General features: G+C 44.7%; 1 protein-coding gene across 1 annotated transcript in view; it reads right to left on the reverse strand.

The window, feature by feature from the left end:
• POF1B (POF1B actin binding protein) overlaps positions 1–20,928 on the reverse strand; it is a 41,529-nt gene extending 20,601 nt beyond the window's left edge. The window contains exons 1-3 of the mRNA XM_083722270.1: positions 20,022–20,928; positions 3,150–3,230; positions 807–893 (exon numbers count right to left, since the gene is read on the reverse strand). Coding sequence (XP_083578396.1) covers positions 807–893; positions 3,150–3,230; positions 20,022–20,588 — 735 coding nt within the window. The 5' untranslated portion in view covers positions 20,589–20,928. The remainder of the gene's footprint in view (positions 1–806; positions 894–3,149; positions 3,231–20,021) is intronic.
• Positions 20,929–24,057: the final 3,129 nt, after the last annotated feature.

The raw sequence follows: 24,057 nt of genomic DNA on the forward strand, positions 1-24,057 counted from the left end.
CTGGGGATGATGATAATTCTTATCCAAAACATCTGGAGTGCACCAGGCTGATGAAACCTATTTTAGTGCCCTAGCTCTGACCAGTTGCTGCTTCCTTGGCTACTGGAACTATTAAGCAAGGCTGCTGATAAATCCAAGCTCCTTTTCAAGTGCTGAGACTACTGGTTTAGGTCTCTAGGATTGTTTCTGTGCCTGGGTCTACATTCCAACCTGCTCCTTCAAACTTTGCCTACCTACCTACCTACCTACCTACCTTTTGCAGCTAGCTGAAAAGCAATTGCCTTTGGGGACTCCCTAGGACATATGTATTGCCTTTGTAGAGTGACTGATATTTCTTTCAGGGTCAGAATGGTCCATCTACACTTCCCTTCTCAACTTGCATATGTGGAAATAGATAGATATTCAAAATACACCTCCAGTACCCTTTTCCCCACAAGGAAACAAACTCCGAAAAAGTATTTCCCTGGAACATTATACTCCTGGGGGAAATGGGGATTTCAAAAACAATACTATCCATTCAGTCTTTTAAAAAGGTTTCCATTCATCTGTCGCAGGGACAGTGTTCATTGCAAAGGCAGGACTGAAAAGTCTGAAAAGAAACAGGTGCTTCTTTGTGTCCAGAAGATCAAACAATAGTGAAAGGGGAGAGGGGAGCAGATCTATTTAGGGATTCAGACAACTTAAACTTAGCTCTGTTCTTATTGGCTCCTGACCGCAATCCTTAGATCTGAGAAAACTACTTTTAAATGTTATGAGTTTGGAGGTTTTTCTGGTGAGGGTTCCTCTTAAAAGCTAGGGACACTTACCTGATCTGGATTTAGCAGTTCATATTTTCTTATTGTCTTTTCGTATATCACCTTATTTCCATCTCTCAGAAGTGGAGACAGGGGCTCCTGCAAATATAAAACAACCATTACACGTTTGCATAACAGCACTTGTGTGATTCAAATCATCACCAGCAACTAAGAAATAAAAGGGGCTGTCTCTATTTTAGTTCCAGATGGAGATGTTAAGTTGGAGTACAGCAATATTGTGCGGAATATTTCCCCCTCAGGACCATTTCCTGACGCTGGGGTTTGTTTTTTTCTGCGGGAGTGGGGGAATTCATTATTTTAAAGAAATGCATTGTTTCATAAAATTAACTGGTAACATAATGAACAGATACAACAATACTTAAATTGGGCAATTAGGGAAAAAACAAAAGTCAAAGTTGTAATTAACTTTTTTCTCATGAGACTATCCCTAGGGAGCACATATATTTATGTAAGCAACTCTCTAGGCAGGCAAAAAATAATAATGCTTGGAGGAATTTTTAGCAGCTTCAGCTTTCTTAAAAAGCAAAATAACAGAATGTGAGTTGCCATGACTTAAAACCAGGTCCAAGGCTACATTCCCCCATGAGAAGTCTTTTGGGGGCCACCTTCTAGCAGTGGGAGGCACCAGAGGGAAAAGTAGGCAGAACAATGGATATGACTCTTCTCTTTAGGTTACATTTCACCCACACAAGAGCCAGGAAGTTCTATATGTATACAAGGCCTCTTTCTACTCTCCAACCTCTGTTCAGGCAAGCAAGAGGCATTGGTGGTGAGGAGTGTGGCCTCAGGAAAGTACTGAGGGTGAGATATTGGCTAAAGGCCTGAGGATCTCAATTTAAAACACTCCATCTGGCTGAGAGAGAGAGAAGCGAGATCCACTTCATTGGTTCTGCTACGAGTTTAGTTAGTATTTGACTCCTCCCCTCCCTTAACTGCCACCTAGTAGTATCCATTCAATCAGGCTGAAGTGAAGGGAGAGATGGGAAGCAGGGTCCACACCCTCAGTTCACTTGAGGGCTCAGCTTCATTTGAAACCCCCTCAACTGTCATCTAGCTGCAGCTATTCCATCAGGCTACAGAATAAAAAGTCAAGAAAACAATATTGGGCCTTCCTCTCTCTGAACAGCTTATTTTTAAGCTGGTCATCATAGGAACGTGATAACTCTACGCACTGATGCCTGAGTTTCCTTCTTTTGATTTCTCCTCATCTTTCTTTCCTTTCCTGTTGTGACTGAAAATGAGAGGACTGTTTTGTTTGCTATTGATTTCCCTAGGCGCTTTAGTGGCTAAATATCAGTGTAGAAAGCTTTATTTAATAAACATTTTTTAAAAAAATGTTTCAATGTTATTTCAATGAAATAACTTCCAAGTAAAGCCTGGGTTTCTTTGCACTGCTTTTTAAGGCTGCAATCCTAACTGTGTCTATTCAGAAGTAAGTCCCATTGAATTGAATGGGGTTTACTCCCAGGAAACTGGAGTTGGGACTGTAGCCTTAGATGACAATACTAGACATACTTTCCTGAGAAGAAGCCCTTCTGGAAACAATGGAATTTGTTTCCAAGTAAACATGCATAGGAATGTTCTGCAAAGTGTGCCTTGTTGATTGCTTTTTAATCAAAATTTTCAGTTCAACCACTTTTGACTATTTGAAAAAAATATATAGCACATAAAGGTTAATGTGTCATGGTTGTTTTCTTTTGTTTTTTCATTTTGTTTTACTAATAAATATGACATGCTAAATGAGATCTCAAATTAATTCAAGGCAGTGATAAATTTTCAGATTTCAGATTGTTTTGAGGGAATCCTAAACCCCTCTGCTAATGAGCCTGAATTCACTGCTACTGGCACAAAAGGAAAAAGCTGAAAGGGAAAGGGAATACAAGTGTTTGAATGAACCTGTCTGAGGGTTTGCAAACAGTGACTCTGCCCTGTAATAAGAGTATTAGATCTTGCAAAAGTATATCAAACCTTGCCAAACCCCAATAACAGCTTGGACCCAGCTTTTGGAAAATAGGCACTGAAGGTCAGCAGTTCAAATCCCCACGATGGGGTCAGCTCCCGTTGCTCGGTCCCTGCTCCTGCCAACCTAGCAGTTCGAAAGCACATCAAAGTGCAAGTAGATAAATAGGCACTGCTCTGGCGGGAAGGTAAAGGGTGTTTCCGTGCGCTGCTCTGGTTCGCCAGAAGCTGCTTAGTCATGCTGGCCGCATGACCCGGAAGCTGTATGCCGGCTCCCTTGGCCAGTAAAGCAAGATGAGCGCTGCAGCTGGACCTAATGGTCAGGGGTCTCTTTACCTTTACCTAACCATTATGAAAGCAACAAAGTTTTCTTACCTGGCCAGGATTCTCCAATATAACCCTCCGGACACTGCCTTGGGAATAAGGAGACAATTTCAAGGACGGAGATTGGACTTCCTGTAGGGAAGAGAGAAGGTAAACATTTAATATGGCTGTGCAGTAAAATAGAACTCCTCCAAGGGGAGTGGAATCCTCAATGCTTTCCTTGAAACCAAGCAAGCATATTACCCCTTAGCAATTGGTCAGCAGCACTACCCTATGCATATCCATTTAGACCAGTGCTTTCCAAACTTTTCATGTTGGTGACACACTTTTTAGACACGCATCATTTCACAAGATAGTAATTCAGTTTTACTAGCAAACTGGAGGTTAAACTAACCCCTTTCCAGCCCCAGGAGGAGCATGGGGAGAATTCACACGATTCACTTACACACTGCAGCCGACACAAACGTGTTGCAACACACAGTTTGGAAAGCTCTGATTTAGATGCTAAGCCCCACTAAGTTCAGTGCAGATTTATCCCAGTGAGATAGGAGGGGTAGGAAACATGGTGCCTTACAAATATTGTTAGACCCCAAGCCCCATCAGCTCCAGCCAACGTGAGAAGTAGGTACTGTATGATTTGTGTAAATGCATGGCAGAATTTGGGCATGTGATGTGTAACTGTTAGTGGGGTGAATGTTGCATTTTGTGAGTCAGGATGTGCCTTATCAAAAGAAAGGCAGTGGAAGGAAAGGCCCCTGATTCTAAAGTTGTTTTCAAAATGTGCTGCTATAATTTTGCTTTGCTTTTTACAAACTCCGCTAACCCGGAAGTAGTACTTCAGGTTGAGAACTTTGCCCCAGGATGAGAATGGAAATTGCGCAGCGGCGGCAGCAGGAGGCCCCATCAGCGAAAGCACGCCTCAGGCTAAGAACGGTTTTGGGTTAAGAACGGACCTCCGGAACGAAATAAGTTCATAATCCGAGGTACCACTACATTGCATTTGTCATTTTGTAAACTGCTTAAGACTGTTTTAAAAATTAAGTGGTATATAAATATATGAAATAAGTAACAAAAGCATATCAATAGCACCATGTTGGGGTATTCCTGGTTAGGGATTGAAGGTGCTGTCAATTTCGTTTCTCTGTTTCTCATTGTTCCAATATTAAATTAATTTCTTCATCTTTCTACAGCAATTTGCATTTTAAAAAAACCTCCTGAAAATTCACCAGCATTTTAGTGCAAACGTCTTGTAATAAACAATTTTATGTGTCACACAGTTTCGAGTAATTTTTGCAAGCATTTTTTGTTGTTGTTGCTAATATAATGCATTATGTCATGCTATTTCCGTTAATATATTTGTTAAGAACACTTTCCCCTAAAATATCCCTTTTGTAAAAATTGCTTAGTTGGAAGAACTGCTGAGACACTATCTGCCTGCGGACTGTCTTGCCAGAGTGGTGCATGCTCTGGTTATCTCCCGCTTGGACTACTGCAATGCACTCTACGTGGGGCTACCTTTGAAGGTGACTCGGAAACTACAACTAATCCAGAATGCGGCAGCTAGACTGGTGACTGGGCGCGGCCGCCGAGACCATATAACACCGGTCTTGAAAGACCTACATTGGCTCCCGGTATGTTTCCGAGTGGGGGACGCAGGTGGCGCTGTGGGTTAAAGCCTCAGCGCCTAGGACTTGCCGATCGAAAGGTCGGCGGTTCGAATCCCTGCGGCGGGGTGCGCTCCCGCTGCTCGGTCCCAGCGCCTGCCAACCTAGCAGTTCGAAAGCACCTCCAGGTGCAAGTAGATAAATAGGGACCGCTTACCAGCGGGAAGGTAAACAGCGTTTCCGTGTGCGGCTCTGGCTCGCCAGAGCAGCGATGTCACGCTGGCCACGTGACCCGGAAGTGTCTCCGGACAGCGCTGGCCCCTGGCCTCTTAAGTGAGATGGGCGCACAACCCCAGAGTCTGTCAAGACTGGCCCGTACGGGCAGGGGTACCTTTACCTTTACCTATGTTTCCGAGCACAATTCAAAGTGTTGGTGCTGACCTTTAAAGCCCTAAACGGCCTCGGTCCAGTATACCTGAAGGAGCGTCTCCGCACCCATCATTCTGCCCGGACGCTGAGGTCCAGCGCCGAGGGCCTTCTCGCGGTTCCCTCATTGCGAGAAGCAAAGTTACAGGGAACCAGGCAGAGGGCCTTCTCGGTAGTGGCGCCCACCCTGTGGAACGCCCTTCCAGCAGATGTCAAAGCGATAAACAACTACCTGACATTCAGAAGACATCTTAAGGCAGCCCTGTTCAGGGAAGTTTTTAACGTGTGATATTTTACTGTATTTTTGGTTTTTATGGAAGCCGCCCAGAGTGGCTGGGGAGGCCCAGCCAGATGGGCGGGGTATAAATAATAAATTATTATTATTATTATTATTATTATTATTATTATTATTATTATCACAAAACTTGGGTATGTGCAGATTTCTAAGGATGGGTATACTTTGGCTCTCATATTGTTTGGGAATGTGTGGATTTGACACATTCACCCCTACTTCTGGTAGACAGGATCGCTGCTTAAGGGCTGCAATACCCTGCAATACATTTCTTGCCTATGTACAGAAATCAGTTTGCAAATTCAGTGATGAAAATAAGTTGACACAACCAGAAAGTAGGAGTTGCATTCCTTATGCAAACTGATAAACCTATTGAGGGCAGCTTTAGAGCCCCTCCAAGCCTTGCTGTATAGCTCAGTTGGTTAGAGAACGGTGCTGATAAGGCCACGGTTGTGGGTATATTCTGCAACACACATGTTGAGATTCCTGGATTTCAGGGGTTGGACTAGATGACCCTTGGAACCCCTTCCAACTCTATGATTCTGTGTTCTTGATACAATAATAGTGCAATAGTGATGGATTCCCCCCCCCCCCGCCGCCGCCACCGCCTGGTTTTAATTTGTTCTGTGATGCTTCTCCATTGCTTAACGTTGGCTGGATCATGCCCCCAAATTAAATTTGATATTCTTTATGCTGCCATGACTCATTCCAAATTGCAAACTATTGTTTAAAAGCAAGGACCCTGTTCGTTGCATATATATTTTGCAAGAAGGCATGGTCCCTTATTAAATAACAGCCATTTCAAAGTAGGTCAACTGATCTCATGCACAGAATTAGTGCATCTCTCTCTCTCAAGCGCGCGCGCGCACACACACACACACACACTGTGCAAAGAGCCTGGGGCAACTTTTCAAGCTGCCTCCTATAACAGATGAGTCAGAGCAATAATTCGCTGCAGAAAAGGATCTTAACTAAATGCCAATTATTATAAATTAGAAAACCTCAAAGGTAGGAGTGTTGCTGACTTGCCACAGAGGCACAAAGATGTCTCCCTTCCTCCCTCCCTCCCTCCCTCTCTCTCTGCCTCCCACTGTTCTTCCAGTTATGATGATAAAAGTTTGCATTAAGTGAAGTAAGCTAAACTTGGGTGCAGGAACTTTGTTGACAATGCCTCCAAGCTCAATGGTAGCACACAAGCTTGTAGTGCAGAAGGTCGCAGGTTCAGTCCTTGGCTTCTCCCGTTCAAAGGACCAAGTCACAGGAGATGTGAAAGACCTCTGCTCAGGACCATTGCTCTCCAGAGTTTCAAGACATGGTTCTCTCCCATACCCACCTGGAGATGCCCAGGACTGAACCGGTAAACTCCTGCCTGCAAAGTAGATACTCCACAACTGAGCTATGCGCCTTCACCTTTTCCTATCTCTCTCTTCACTGCCCAGTATCTTAAACCTAAATTATCAGGGCAGAGGACTGTCTTTTGCTTTGGACTCTTCCAAGAAACACTATGTTGTTTAAATGATATACAGGTAACTTACACCTTGTGCAGGTGTTACTTTCCAGGGATGAAGCCTATATGCAAAAGTGTGTATACTCAAATCACCCCTTTTGAACCACCCCAGTGCGAGCAATTTTAACACAAGGCAGAGAGCTTTGCCTTCTCGGCTCTTGGAGGTTCTTGTGTGAGATCTTGCGGGACCATCTAAGATCTCATGAGAGCCTCCCAGAGCCTGGTAAGCAAACTGCGTAAAGTTGAAATTGCACATGTTAAACACGCATAAGTTGCAGGTGATCTGTAATTGCAACTGCTTTAACAGTTATAAATTACAAGATGTATATTCCAGTGGTTGCATATCAGGGACAGACAGGTGGCAACAAAGAATGAACCAAACCCTGACTTTGACCAGCTGCCTTCCACTTCCGCCAATGCTCCTTAAGGGGCTTCAGAAGGGGTGGGAACCTGTGGGCCCCCCAGATACTGCTAAATTCCAGCAGCCACCAGCCCCAACCAGGAGGGCCAGTGGTCTGAGAAGATGGGAGTTGCAGCCCAGCCCTCCGGAAGTTGTTTGACTACAACTCCCAACAGCCCCAGTTGGGATGATCAATGGCCAGGGATGATGGGAGTCTACAGTTTTCCCACCACCAGACTCAAAGAACATGTCTGGCCACCTCCTCCTTATAACTGACTTCATTTTCTGTGTTTTACTTTTTTGGGTATATTCTGCGACACGGCAGTAGCACAACCATAGTGCATTAGTAATGGGTTTGTACCGGACTGTCCACACATCATTCTGTTTTATTAGTTGTTCTGTGATGGTCCCCCAACATTACTGCATCTAGAGCAGGACCCTTGCACTATGGCACAACAACAGCCCATTACAAAACAACAACAACCCTCATTTGTGGTATTAAAAGTTACAGGGAACAATTCACGGGACATACAATGGTAGGAAAAAACAAAGTATATCCACCCCAAAACTTCTGCAGGTGCAAAGAGTCTTGAAAGCAGGAGTGCCCATAACCACCTTGATACCATCACGAGCACAAAGCATCATGAGGACACACGAAAAAGGACTTCTGGAGGGGCTAAAAGATTAAAGGAAAGCACGACCCAGTTCTCCAGTCCACTGCTCTAAACTGTCCCACTGGCCAAATTAGGTGTCAATCATCATATTAAATTCAAACTGTGGCCAATTCTCCAAAAGAATCTGGGGAACTGTAGTTTAAGGATGCTGAGGATCATAGCTCTGTTAGGTGCAAACTACAGTTCCCAAATTCTTTAGGGGTAGCCATGTCCTTTAAATGTATGGTCTGTACACAGCCTGTACTCAGGTATATAATAATAATAATAATAAACATTTCATTCATATTCTCAAACAACAGCAAACAGTTTTCAGCAGATCCTCATAAACTTGCCCAGACAGCGCCCTGTAGCCTCAGGGGCCTGGGAAATAAAGTAGTCATACTTTTAAGCTTCTCAGCTTAAGCAGAGTAAGCTGCAAAAATTATTGAACCCATTTTGTATCGGCCCACAAGCTCATATTGGTTGCGGGGAATGAAAGAAGATATTAAAGTTGAATCAAAGTCTAATCTTTGGAGATTTATAAGGATGGGTTTCCAAATCCTGTAGAGAATAAGATACTTAAGAAGCCCTGCGGGGTGTTTCTCTGAACTAGGAAGATGCTTGCCAGTTTCCCAAAATAAGGAAGGCTTCAATTTTGCCAAACCTGATTCCAGTCAGCTAAGAGCTATTTCACAGGAGGGACTGAGTCCCATATATGATTGTACCAGAAAATGTCTAATGGCCATCAGAATTTTGCAAACGGAATTTATGAAAAAGTTAGATCACTTAAGGCCAAACTAGATTAGAAGGGGAGTCTTATCTGTTTACTCAGTATAGATTTCCCTAGCCTTACCACAAAGGCTGGGAATGAATCTTGACCCACCAGCAAGACCAAGTTGACCCACATGTCAATTTTCTCCCAACCACAGCCACCTGCCCATTAAGGCTGTGCTATAAATCAATATGTTGTCTGATATCGAGTTTTAGATCAAATCGTGATAACCATTTTTTAAAAAATGATCAGTTCTGCAGGATTCCCAGCAGACCTATTGCTGGGTGATTAAAAGAGCAGTTTGCATCTCACCCCCCTGCTAAAATGAAGGGGAATAAATTTATTTTTAGTAGCACCTTGCACCATTCAGATTTGGCCCAGAAGCCCAATCCCCATAAGGATCCGGCCCATGGAACCAAAAGGATGCCCTGCCCCTGCCCTGCCAGTGGTGTAGTGTGCCCAAAATGGTTAGGGGGCACAGAATTTCAGCACCCAGTACTGCCTCAGTACAGCTTCCGTCACTGGACTCCATTGAAAACGGCTCCTCAAACCAACCAGGAAGTGACCTGTCCAGGCAATCTCTACAACCACTGAAGAAAGCCCCTGCAGTGTGAGGGAATCAAGACTCTCTGGGCAGCTGGGAAAATGGCAATTCCTGCTCAGACTGCTGCACCACCCCTCAGACTGCAAATGGCAGAATGCAGCCCATCTGTTCTGTTTAACAGGTTTGCCTAACAGGTAGAGATCACAACTGAGCAGGCAGAGGCAGCCTCTCTCACAAAGCTGATTCCATCAGGCTCAGCTGTTCCATCCAAGCACTGCAACACTCCCAAAGAATGTTAGGGAATTAATAAGCATTGGTTTAACTCTCTAATGACCTCCCGTCATTGAAACAGCCCATGAGGGGGGAGCTTGTGGGCTACCCTCATAAAGACCTCCACCACCATGCCCAGCAGCTCACCCTCCTACAGATTCAGAGCAGAGTCTGAATAGCACGATTTGAAGGAATGGAGGTGCGTTCACGAGGCATGTTGGCGGTGCTAGCCCATGTGGCCCCGTTGCCTTCCATGTCCTTTCCACATGTAGCTGGGGTCAACTCTTTTGTATTAATGGGAGCCTAGGTCTGAGGGGTGGATCAACAACATGGCAGGTTCAAAAAACCAAGGCAGAACCAAGGAGGCAGCATGCACACCCTAGAGCAGGCCCACCCATGTAAAACTAACAATGCTACCCAAACTCAAAAATGGTTCGAAGGTCAAATTTAATAGGTTTCAAAATGAGCAGGTCTGTAACAAGCATGGGTCTCTCTCTCATGCAACAAAATTATTTCAGGATTTTGGGGAGATGGCAAACATTCAGCTGAGTATATACTGTGGGTTTTGGCAAACAGTGAGACAATTATGTTTTCCAAGGGCAAGTTTGCCCATTCCTATGTAAAACATACAAATCTTCTGGAACTGCATCACTTCAGAACACAAGGTAGGAGCAGGGTTATATTATTAAATCAGTGGTAGACAACCTGGCACCCTCCACATGACATCAGATTACAACTCCCATCAGCCCCAGCCAGCATAGTTGCTGGTCTGGGATGATGAGAACTGTAGCCCATCAAGATCTGGAGGGCTCCATGTTGGTCATCCCAGGGCCAGCCCACTCATGAGGCAAGGTGAGGTGACCACATAGGCAGCAGAACCCAATGTTCTTTATTCCCCCTTTGTTCCTGATGTAGGTCTTCACACATCCTTTCTTCTCTGGCAGGGAGGGCAGCAGTATTTTGTGGTACGCCTCAGGTGCCAAAATGTATTTGGCCAGTCCTGGTCATCCTTGTACTAAATGCTCCCTCACATGGAAAACAAAACAAAACCCTGTCTTTGATAAACTAGTCTTTCCTTTCTCTTCCTAGCATTATAGTTTTCTTGGCTCCAAGCATCTGAACACCTGATCTCCAACTTGTTTTCGAAACTGACATAATCCAAAGATAGTTGTACACTGACTGCCTTCAAAACGGTAAAGAAAGTAGCAGCCTGACAACGTAGAACGGACACTCCAAACCGATGACCTCCCCTGCTCTTAAGAGAGATTTTCCTGGCACTACTAGTTGGACAACATATCTGAGCTTTGAGACTCACATTCCACTCCTTTCATTTCAATTGTGGCCTGGCTGAATAACGTTGCCAACGCATGGAGCAGATCCCTCACCTGCAACCACCTCAAGCCGTTCCTTCCCAATCCTCTCCTCCTGAGTAGACCCTGTACACTTTGTGGAAACTCAGGACCAGTTAATGCTGATGGCATTCAGTTCCTCCCCAGGTGACTGGTAACATTCTATGAGTTACTTATCAAATGAACCATCTTTTCTGACAATAGCATGTTGCAAACATGCAATATGCCTTCAATTGGGGATTGATAGAAAGTGATGTCCAAACAGGTTGCCATCCTGAGGGATGGCAGTTAAGGCAGGGATGGGAGACAAATTTTCCATCTTTCCAGGGTCACATATCAATTGTGGGCAGGGCCAGAGGCCCTATTACTAGTGTGGTCTAAAGAAGACAGACAGGACAGCTTAAAGTCAGTAAAGCATAAGACTCTTAATCTCAGAGTTGTCAGTTTGAGCCCCATGTTGGCCAAAATATTCCTGCATTGAAAGGGGTTGGGATAGATGAGCCATGTGGCAACTTCCAACTGTATGATTCTGGTTGTTGGGTTGGCATCTTTTTTGGCACCCCCCCCTTTATCTCTTTTCCTTGCATTCTTCTGCAAACACTTGAGAAAGTTTCCTGGGTTGATTTATCCTTGCCATGCAAACATTATAAGGCCCAGGAGCTCAGTCAGACCAATCAACATTTAAGAGCTGCAGCCATCAGCACTGAACTTCTGTGCAACCTTCAAAGGGCAATATACTTGTGAATGGGCTGGGCTTTGGAGTTCTGGTAGATGAGAAGCACACACTTCACTCATCACATGGAGACTAAGGGCAAAAGCCGGTAGAGCAATAAGTGTTAGTTTTGGCTTTGTGCCACAAGCTAGTGTCTATATTAAATGTATTAGGGCCGGCCCTACCATTAGATGGAGTGAGATGGTTACTGTTAAGTTGTGTGTAAACATATCAAATGACACAGCGATTCTTCAAACAGCTCTTGTTTATTGACAGGCCCAGAGCAGAACAGGGCTGGAGGGTTCAGCCAACCTGCTTATATAGAGCTCAACTACAAAGCAACAGTAAAAACTTTCTGTAACTATCCAATCACTGAACATCACTTTCAATTCCTTATTTGCATATGTGGACCTGAGTAAAAACTATCTACAGTATCCCCCTACTGGCCCAGGGTGAGAACTTTAGGACATAACAGTTGCCTCAGGCAGCTGATTTCTGGGGCTCGTGAAAAGGCAGCAAATTGTTAGTTCTTTGAATTGCTGTTGTATTTTTTACTCCCCAAGAGGAGGACTTGTGGGTTTTCCATCTCAGCAATGAAAATGATTTGGCTGGCCTTGGACACTACACACCATGAGCTGGGGGGACGGTTGGTGCCATTTGCTTCTCTGCTCTAGACCGCAAAATGTTTTGGGTTGGTCCTGAGGTGTCACAAGTGTAGCTGCAATGAGATTCTATTATTGTTATTAATATAGGAAGCTGCCTTATTATTGTTATTAATATAGGAAGCTGCATATTAGGAGCAATAATAAGATAAATTAGGAACACAGAAGCTGCCTAATACTGAGTCAGACAATTGGTCCATTGAGCTCAGTACTGTCTACACGGACTGGCAGCAGCTCTCTGGGATTTTAGGCAGCCCTACCTGAAGATGCCAGGGATTGAAGCTAGAGCCTTCTACATGCAAAGCAGCTGCTCTAGCACTGAGCTACAGCCCTCTCCCCAGTAATAATATTGTGTGAACTATCAATAAGGAAAACTTACAAAGTAGGAAAGACACTCATAAATGAAGGCTGTGATTCTAAGTAAACATATTAGGAAGGAAACCTCAGTGAATACATTGGGACTTATTTCTTGATCGTGCTGTAAGTTCCTTATGACAGTAAGGAAACATCTACAAGATATGACTAGGTCTGATATATAAACCATAGTTTGTGCTAAAAGAGTTTTGATATATTGAGTCTATAGCACTGACAAGATTTCTGTTCAAATGCTCTCTTTCAGATAAGCAGAAACTAGATTCAGGATGACCTTTACTACTTCTGTAATGAGAGAGCATTCATCTTCAGTTTTTAGAATGTCAAAAAAATGTTCAACTCTGGCATTTTAAGCTCCAGTGACAAAGGCCAACCAGAAATATTGATTTTCTATAAATCTCTCTCTCTGGGTGCAGAGATCAGAATGCAACAAAAGGGTTGGGGGAGCAGAAAGTTTCAAATTCATAGAATTTTTAGACACCCGGGTGACCGGGTGAGGATTTTTCCAGACACAACAGAAGAACATAAACAATGAACTCTCCAAGACAACACTTCATTTTAAGGGTGCAGGAAAACTAAACTTATTTTAGTAGCCATAGAAACACACCTGCTGCATTTTGTTTCAGACTTGTCTCAAAGACTGAGCTGGGGGAACAGGTTTTGTCTGTTTTTAGGAGCTGCCTGAGCACTGACTGGCTGGTACCTGTGATGCCACAAACCCATTCCTTCAGTCTGGAGCAAATAGTATATGTGTGTGTTTTTTAAAAGTTACCAAATGATTTTCAAGAAAAAGGCAGACACCTAATGCATGGAGGGAAGGTTCAACAGTGACGATGATTAAATCAGCATTGAAGTTGGTGTCAGCTTTGTCAATGGCAAAGATGGGGAAGGGTTAAAAGCTCCTTGTTTTCCTGTTTTCTGCTCCTTGTTTTTGTACACAGCATAAATGAAGTAGTTCCAAGTGCCCTAGACTAGTTCCCGGTTAATGAGCCAGAGGCATAAACTGTACCTACCACATTGCCAGGTGCAATGCAGGCAAGCCAGATCCTATTTATCTGAATGGGATTAGTGTACTAAGCAATGCCATTTTCATACGTCCCATACATTAAACATTGTATGCAATGCTTAGAGCAGATCCATTATAATTCATGAGCATGACCAGGTTCATTAATTTCAATAGTTCTACTTGGAGAAGAACTTAGTTGCAAACAACCCTAAGTTATGAACATCACCAAAGTGTGTATCTCTCTAGGGTCATCAGTGCTGGTGATGAAGGGCCTTCTGTTTGATAACTGGGATTAGATATTACCATTGCAATGCAGAAACATAACACAGATTATAATATTAGCTCTGTCTGGGCCTCACAGGATATATAGCATGGGCCTTGGCCTTCTTTTCTTTTCTTTTTAATTGATTTTTAATTTCAAGTAACAAAATATAACCATACAAGGAGACCAAAGCTTATTAGTTGTTTGCCATTTGAGGATAGGCATTGCTATACTTCTTTCTTGACCTTCTAAAGAGTTTTATGAGGTAGCCAAGGCCTCTTGCTTACAGGAATAAAATTCAGTATTCTTTTTTGCCAATTATTCACATGAGAGACAGGTATGCTTGTTGGCAGTGTTATTTTTCTAGAAAAAGAGGTGCCGGAACTCACCATGAACACCTACCTCTCTTGTTCTCTTAGAATGGCAATGGCGCCCACCTGAGGGGTGCCAGAACTGAGTTCCAGCAAGTTCCAGTTTAAAAAAATCCCCTGCTGCTGGTAAGACTTGGAATAAGTAAAGAAGGTGCAGAAATTGCATCGTTTTTGTGTTAGAAACTATGCCCAACCATGAGACTGTGAGCTTTGACCAATTTCTGAGCTTAGTGAGAAAAGTTCAATTTCTCTAGTTAAGACAGATTATTCGGTACATTCTCTCTCAGGTATTTAAAAGAAGCACTACAGAGTTTCAGGCCAGTTGTTTTGTGCCAATGCAGTTGTTGGTTTGGCAGGTTGTGTATCAATTCAGATTTAGTGAAGCTATCAGTGAACCCAGTGAATCTTGCTATATATAGCAAGTTGGTGCATAATAGCAGGTAACAAGGTTTCAGGATCAGAAAAGAATAGTGCAACATCATCTGTGAACATACTGATAATATAGGTTTGTCCAAATAATTCAAAAACATTTTCCATTATTTTCTGCTTTTCATGGTCATAGCAAAAAGCAGGGGAGGTAGTCAGCAGCCTTGCTTCATGCCCAGATCAATGGGAAATGTTGAAGAGCATTCCCCGTTCATTAAAACTTGGACCACTGACCCATAGTAAAAATTATAAAGTGTATCAACCCAGGATGCACTAATACCAAAGGAATGTAGAATTTCAAAAAGATATTACCAGTCTAAACAATCAAATGCCTTGACTGTATTTAGCATCAGCAGAACAGTAGGTTATGGACTTCAGAAAATTGTACTTCTAATAGGAAGGTTATGGATCTTTAACTTATGAATCTGACTTCATCATGGTGGACATAGTTGGGTAAAATTTCTGAATGCCTACTAGCCAGTGTGCCTGTAAATAATTTAGCATCCATATCAATCAATGAAATAGGTCCTTATCATTCAACTTATTTGAAGTCTTTTTGTGGTTTGGGTATAACTGTGATAACCGAGGTACGCCTTCTTATATCTTTAAAGTTCAAGTACCAGTGGCGTAGCGTGGGGGGTGCAGGGGGGGCCAGCCGCACTGGGCGCAACATCTGGGGGTTAGGGGGCGCAAATCCACGGGTTAGGGGGTGCAAATTACTTGCCTTGCCCCGGGTGCTGACAACCAACGCTACGCCACTGTCAAGTACGTTAAGAGCTATGAATGAAAACAAGCAAGAGCTGCAGCAAAATGTCAGACCCTCCACGTGTTCTTATTTTCCAGGGACAGTCCTGGATTTACTGAAGCTGTCCCAGTTTTTGATTTGATCCCAGAATATCCCACTTTTCCTTACGACATCCCTATTTTCATCGGGAAAATGTTGGAGGGTATGAAATGTTACAGTGCAGACTGCACCTGTTTCAGGGTCCCAGCCAGTCAGACATGCCTTATTCCAGGATAATCCATCTCATTCTATCTCCCTTGTTTTTCATCCCCGCTTAGAGTCAGCGAGCCATCATTCTGCAGTCACTGCAAACAGTAGTGTTTTTCACTGAGCCTGCTGCTACTCCCTATTTATTGTGCCTGAACGGTGCCAATTTGACTTCAGACAGATCCACAACCAGAGAATGATTTTTCTGTTACGATGTGTACAGGATGATACACAAGCTGCATTTACGTCCAGTTGCTCAGTCAGAAGCAAGCGGACTCTCTCCTTCCAGAGTACTGGCCAAAAGGGGCAAAGACAATGGGATATAAATGCCAAATGTAATGTTCTGAAATATCTACGATAGGTTTTGTTTCATGCCCAGCTTGTACAGAGAGAGATTACAGATGGACAGGTTCAACATACCAAGATGTTAAGAAAGGCTGCAGACTAGCTCAGTAGCACAGTATCTGCCTAGCATGCAAAAAAAAAATTCCCGGGTTCAGTCCCCAGCAGTTCTGGGTAGATCTGGGGGGGGGGGGGACACTCCACTGCCAATCAGCACGGACAATATTGAGCTAAATAGTCCAAGGATCTCACTCAGCTCCCTATATCCCCATGAGATCCATTTTTAGCACAAATGTCAACTCTACACATGCTTTCTTCTCTCAAGTCTGCTGCGCTTGGTGTAATTTTTTAATGACACAATAATTCAGTGCAATAAGACGATTCAGCTGCCAAGAATTACCCAGAGGTGGAATGGGTGGGCAATGTGAAGCAGGAGTGGAAAAGGATGGCTTGGGCAGGAGCAAGAGAACTGCTGGTGAGGTACCGTCCCCTGCCCTCTGGGAACAACTGAAGTCACATCCACACACTGAAAGCAGGTGCTTTACATGTATGGCGCAGACGTCACCAAAGTCTGTGGCTTTCCCCAGTCACCAGCTTCCAGGATTTCCCTTTCTCCAGATGGAGTGGGCTGCCATCCGAAAGGTCAATAGTGGAGGAAGGAAAAACCCATGCATCTGACAAATCCACCGAATGCAGTTGCAGGGAGTTACCCTGCCTGACATTTAGAGTTGACATGCCTCCTTCCTCGCAACATCGGGACAGCCCAAAAAGCTGATGTGGCACAACACACCTACACAAGTTGTTGTTGTTTTAAAAAAATCATGTTTAGCATACAAAACATTATTTCCTTTGGAATTAGCAGAAACTAACTTTCCATAGTATACTGAGTACTTGCCCCCTGATTTTAACTAATAGCCACAGCAGAGTTATCTGGTTTGCATGCCAAAGGTCCCAGCTTCAATCCCTGGCATCGCCTGGTAGGGCTGGGAAACCCCCCCCCCCATCTAAAAACTTTGCAGAGCCACTGCCAGTCAGTTCACACATTGCACTAAACCAAACCATGGTTTAGCATGAACAAGAGAGCATGCTGGCTCCCAAGATGCCGATTGCTCCTCCCTGGCTGTTCTGCTGCTGAGCTAAGACATGGCTGGTTTGGCGTGATGTGAAAACCAGGCAAAGCGAGTAGAGTTAGCAACCTGTAGCTTAGATGGACCAATGGTCTGACTCAATAAAGGCAGGTTCCTTTGATCCTCTGAACAGTAGCAATTCTGAAAAAGCAGATTTGGATAAAATTGTTCAGATCAGTCAGAATCCAATTATCTTCATTGGTGGTTGCATTAAAATGAAACTGTTGCGCCGGCAAAACCTTTAGATGTAGTTAGCAAATCACAAAGCCCTGCAGCTAACCCTGAATGGACTGTCCCTTGAGCAATCTTTAAACATTGTGCTATTGCAAGTAATTGTAAATTTCATCATACAGTACTCTCCCAGTTCTGCCTTCTACATCTAGATTAAAATTGGCCCTATTGTTTTTTAGTATTGGAATATACTATAAACCAAAAAAAGCCAACTTCAAAGATATAAGGATTGTCTTCTTTCTGGTAACTATTTTGGATTCAGTGTTAAGGAACTAGTGTATCTTGAAGGTCGATAGCAGCCTTTCCCAACCTGGTGCCCTCCTGACGTTGATGGACTATAATTCCAATCAACCCCGACCAGCACGGCCAACGCCTTGCAGGAGCAGATTGAGGAAAGCTGGTCTATGTTATGCTCATTCCTTTCATGCTGTTCTTACTGTCCTGCCTTTCCTTCTCAGTGAAAACACTACATTGCTTTTATCATAGTCCAAAGTCCACTGACCACGGAGATAACACAACACATACAGATTATCCATTTCACAGGAAAAGATATTTCAAGTTCTTCCAGAGAAACAAATGGAACTTCCTCTGTACCAAATATTATGTTCCCTAAAGTTATTTCCCAAATGCGTGTCCAGACACAAATCCAGCAGGGGGTCATAGAACATGTCCAACTCCTTTTTTTTTGGGGGGGGGGACATAGCTCAGTAGTAAAGCATCAGATTTGCATGCATAAGATCCCAGGTTCTTTTCCCTGGCATTTCTAGGTACGTTTGGAACCCAAGAGAGTGAGGGATTATGGAAGCTGGAGTATAACAACTGGATTTGATTCCCCATCACCTATGAAGTCCACCAGGTAACAATGGGCCACTTGCTGTCTAACATACCCAACATACCTCACAGGGTTGTTGGGAGAAATCAAATAGGCCAAATTAAGAACCATGCATGCCATCTTGAGCTCCTTGGAGGAAAAGTAGAAGATAAATGTTTCTATACTAATAACAATTCCCACTGTCAACAGCTTACTATATCTTGTTAGTGAATCAACATAAACAGACACTATCTTCCCTATTTCACCCTATGATCTGGCTCAGACAGAATTTGCTTTTCCCTAGGCAAACAGCAGGCAGCTGTGTTTACCAAGGCCTGTGGGCTTTCCGCTCCCACTCATGCCTGTGGGAGGCGAATCATTTCCAATACAAATGTGCACATGGACTCAGCTCCTCTTTACCACACACACAAACACACACACACTACCCCTGGAATAAAGTTGTGTTTGTGAAAATATATTTTGGGTCAAGTCACCAATGAAAACTAGAAACTAAACTGGTTGTAAGAGGATTGCAGTTTCTCACAGAACTGTAGCGTTGGAAAGGTAGGGTCATATAATCCAAACCCCTGCTCTTAAATACTATTTATTCTGTGACCATTCAGCAGCTATGAATGGATTCCTCCCGATGATTTAGATGGGATAGCTCGGCTGGATACAGTTCAGCGCTGGTAACACTAGGGTGCAGGTTAGATCCCCATAAGGGACTGCTGCATATTCCTGTAGGGGGCTGGACTAGATCAGGGGTCAGCAACCTTTTTCAGCCATGGGCCAGTCCACCGTCACCTAGACCATGTGGGGGGCCGGACTATATATTTTTTTGGGGGGGGAGGGGAATGAATGAATTCCCATGCCCAACAAATAACCCAGAGATGCTTTTTAAATAAAAGGACACATTCTACTCATGTAAAAACACACTGATTCCCGGACAGTCCGTGGATTGAGAAGGCTATTGGGCCGCATCCAGCTCCCGGGCCTTAGGTTGCCTACCCCGGACTAGATGCTGCAAGGTTTCTTCAACTCTATGGCTCTATGAATCCTACTGATACCTCCCTGGGAATTAAGTCCCATGGAACTCAATGGCCCTTATATTCGAAGAAGACACAGGTAGGATTTCACAGGGACAATTTCCAACAAGCAAAGCACCACAGACCAAGGCCATAAATGTAGAATTTGACAGGAAGATGAGCCACCAACCCAAGGGGGTGTGGTGAGTCAAAAAATTTCCTTGCCATTTAACATTGTGCCCCCTAAAGTTAGCAAGTGATTAATCTTGGGGATCAGGGTGAGCCTCATTGGTTAACACAGCTGTGTTCTAATCAGTAACCTCCCCCACCCCCAAAGGGGTGCCAACTTGAATAAAATATGGGCAGGAGGGGACAGGTAAGGCCTGCCCCATAAGATCAATCACACACCATTTGAATGGCAATGACCATCAACGGGGGGGGGCAGCCCCCTCAAATGTTTTATGGGGGTCAATGGACCTCGGCCCCCAAGGAGTTGGCTCCTATGCCCCCCCCATAAAAAGACCAATTGATAAAATGATGCTGGACAAGGAAACTGATAAGAGAGGGAAATGGAAGCAACTGCCCTTTTGGCCACGTTTGCCCTTACCTCGGAGGGGAGTGCATTTGATAAGCGTAACGCGTGAAAAATGAGCCACGGAGGAAGCCGGTTTGGGGACCAAAATAGTAAAGTCGGAAACCAAGCCCCCGATAACCCTCCGAGTGACGCCACCGCCCTTCGACGGGGCGGGAAGGAAAGCCATCATTTACCTGCAGCGGGGGGTCGCTGCTCCAGATGACGTGCTGGCAGCCCGGGGTGGTCTCCAACGGGGAGGGCGCGCGAGGCAAGCAGTTGGGCGGGTCCAGGAGCTGCACGCGTTTCCCGCCGGGGCTGCTGTAAGTCCGGACGCGTTCGTAGACCACGCTGCCTCCGCTGTGGCAGCCGTCCTGGGAGCAGGGCACCGGGTCTGGGCACTGCAGGGGCATCGGCAGCGGCGCGGGGCGGTTCTGACGCGCGCGGGGCAGCGTGGCTGGGAGAGGGACCGTCTGCTGGGGCAGCGGCCGGGACACCGACGGCGGGCCGCACGGCTCGTAACAGGGCCTGGCGGTCACCACCGGCGGCTGGGCCGGGCACGTCTGCGGGGGCAGCGGCCTGGGAATCGTCGGAGGGCCGCAAGGCTCGAAGCAAGGGCGGGAAGGGGCCGGCGGTGGCGGCACGTAACAGGGGGCCGGCGCGGGCGGCACGTAGCAAGGGGCCGGCGGGGTGTAGCAGGGCTGCGGCGGCCGCATGCACGGCGGCAGCGTCGTCGCCTGGGTTTGTTGCTGGATGCCGTACATGGCTGGCTCTGGCTGGAGGACCGTCGAGGGAAGCTGGCGGGCTGGCACTGGCCAGGCAGGTGCGCCGGGCGTGGGGTTAGCAAGATGGGCCGCCCTCGCCGCTGGGGACACGCCTGCCGCGCCGTCGCGGCTCAGCTCACCTGAGTCCGCTCCGCCCCGGGCACAGAGCCAGACCGCCAAGAGGGAAATGGGCAGGAAGCCAGGATCCCAGGTGCCAAAGCAAGCACCCGCCCGGGCAACGTTCTTGCTGCCTCCGCGAGAGGGGACTTTGGCCCTATTGGAGGCAGCTGGAAGCGCGGCTACAAAAGCCGACAGTCGCTTCCACCCCGCCTCTCCCCACCCGTCTCTTCCCTTTGCTTTAATACTGTTTTATTTAGAGTTATCGTGGTTTCTTACAAATCAATAAATTACTTCTTTCGTTCGTTCTCTCTTGGCAAAGAATCCGTTCTTTTTATTATAAATAATCATTATAACACTTTCGTGCCGTTTACGCGCCCACCCACTTGGCAAAAATCCGCCCTGTGAATAGCAGGGCGCCACCTTCCTCCAGGCAAAGGTCAACGGTGCGCCTGTCCTGCACTCGCCGCTGTCATTTGGGACGCTCCTCTTCCCCAGTCCAAGTGGGTGGGAGGGTGCCGCTTCATTTGAAAAGCAAAAAACTTCCGTTGCGAACTTATAAGCAGTTTTGCGCATCGCGTGTAATGCTCTTCTTCCCGTATAAGGACAGCTTAAGCTTTGCTGTCCGTTGAGTTCATTTGGGATTAGTTCCAAGCATAGGAGCAAAAATATTTGAGGGGGCCTCTCCCCCTGCAGAAATTGGCGAGCATTGCCACTCAAATAGTGTCTAAAATTCTATTATTCTAAGCCTTCTGAGTAGTATCTTGTGGCAATGAATTCTATATGGGTTTCCCATGGGCATCTGCCCGTGTGAACAGAACTTCATGGACCATTAACCTGATTCAGCAGACTGAATATTCTTAATTCTTCCAAGTTACTTTGCTACGAGTTACACATTTTTATTTCTATATTACATTTCTAGCCTATCCTTCCCTCCAAAGGAGCCCAAGGTTGCAAACATCAAAGAGTTAAAACAATGCAATTAAAAATAATAAAAAACCACACTTTTTAAACATTTTTAAAAACCCAGCTTTGTTTGTTTGGATTGTTTAAAAACAATCCAAAACATTTAGAACATCTAAAGAAATTTACAAGCAATCACACACCCTCACAGTTGCTAATTTGTTTTTCTTTTTCTTTTTTATTAATTTTCCAATACAAAATTAAAACAAACATTTTCAATATTATCACAAATACATAATTTTGACCTCCTTCAGCTCATCCGCGAATCTTCCGTTTTCTGATCTTTTCCCCGCAATTCTGAATTTAACATTGCCTTTTATTTCAAATAACTCCCTGAATTTAACATTGCCTTTTATTTCAAATACTCCCTCTGTTCCCTTTTTTACAATGTTTCTAATAACATTGCTAATTTGAAGGTTGCTAATTTGAAGGTTGCCATGGCCAGTATCTTTCAGCCATCAACTGTTTGGGTAGACAAGACTGGAGTTTCACTTTTGCTGAAAGTCGAAAGTGATGATCAAGACACTAGCACAGGGAAGCATTCCACAGATGGAATTACCACCGAGAAGGCCCTGTCAAGGGGAGCACCTCCATATAGCACAGGAATATGGAAAATAAAGTTCACTGGATTATTTGAGGTCAGCCAAATGCCCAATAAGGATGCGGGTGGCGCTGTGGGTTAAACCACAGAGCCTAGGGTTTGCCGATCAGAAGGTTGGTGGTTCGAATCCCCGCAACGGGATGAGCTCCCGTTGCTTGGTCCCGAAAGCACCTCAAAGTGCAAGTAGATAAATAGGTACCGCTCCAGAGAGAAAGTAAACGGTGTTTCCGTGTGCTGCTCTGGTTCGCCAGAAGCGGCTTAGCCATGCTGGCCACATGACCCGGAAGCTGTACACCAGCTCCCTTGGCCAATAAAGTGAGATGAGTGCTGCAACCCCAGAGTCGGTCACGACTAGACCTAATGGTCAGGGGTCCCTTTATCTTTAAATGCCCAATAAACAGGTCATTTGGTAGAATGCCTACTTTCCAGATCACAGCCCTGGTCAGGTTGAATCAGGGGTACTGTGTCCAGTTCAGGGTGCTACATTTTAAGAGGGGCATTGATGAATGGGAGCATGTCACGAGAAGGCCAAACAGGGCCTGGAAACCAGTTCCCATGAAGAACAATGGAAAGGCTTGGAATATTTATCCTAGAGAAGGGAAGGTTAAGGGAGGAGACATTCTAGTGGTCCTCAGATATCTGAAGAGAAGACTTGTTCACTGTTCCTCAAGAGGACATATCTAGAACAATGGGGAATTCAGCTATTCATTCACCTAGTGGCTTTTGGAAATTGATCTATAATGAATTTAAAAAAAGATGTTTAGATACACCTTTATCAAAAAAACTGGAAGCATTTTTGCTAGGTTTGATGGAAGAGGCAATTACGAAGATAGATCAAAGATTATTTATGTATGCCACAGCAGCAGCGAGAACTTTAATGGCCCAAAAGTGGAAGTACCTACGATTGCAGAGTGGCAGGCAGAACTGGCCAGACTGACCTGCAGAATTCAAGACCAGGACGATAAAAAATTTCAAAGGGACTGGAGTAAATTTATTGTTTATCTGAATCATAATTGTAAAAATTTGAAAACAGTAGCAGGATTGAAATAAATCCTACAATTCTTTCTCCTTCTGTGTTGGAACTCCTATTTGGGGACTTTCCTGGGTTTTTTCTGGCCCATGTAGATAGGTAGCCTTGGTGAAGACTTGACGTTTTCATCCCCAAAAAAGTTTTTGATTGAGTTTCCACTGAAATGAGGCTGCATCTTAATGTTTTAATGTATTTTAATCTTGTTCTTTTAAGCTGTATTTCAATCAATTGTTTTTATATTTGGTGTTAGCCGCCCTGAGCCTGGTTTTGGCTGGGGAGGGCGGGGTATAAAAGTATAATAAAGTATTATTATTATTATATTGACAATAGATGAAAGAACTAAAATGCAAGACAGGATTTGAAAGTGGAAAACCTGCTGAAGGGAGGGAAGTCACATGCTCAGCAGAGCAGAAAGTTTTATGTTTGTTATTGTATTGTTGAAAATATTGTTTAAGGAAGAAAATAATAAAAAAATATATTTGAAAAAAGAAAAGAAAACTCCAATGGCAAGAGCCGTTCAGCAGTGGCGCAAACTGTCATAGGAAATGGTGGGTTTTCCTTTGCTGCAAATATTTTAAGCAGAGGCTGGCTGGCCCACCTGTCAGGGATGCTGTAGAGGCATTCTGCACTGCAGATCCAGCACTGAGCAGTGGGTTGAATTAGATTACCTTCAAGGTATCTCCTGACTCTAAAATTCTGTGATTCATACTGATAGTGCCTCTTTCTTGGTAAGTCCACTGGCCCTGATCCTGTTGGCA

The sequence above is a fragment of the Podarcis gaigeae genome (genome assembly GCF_964106915.1).
Source record: "Podarcis gaigeae genome assembly, chromosome: Z".
NCBI lineage: Eukaryota > Metazoa > Chordata > Lepidosauria > Squamata > Lacertidae > Podarcis > Podarcis gaigeae.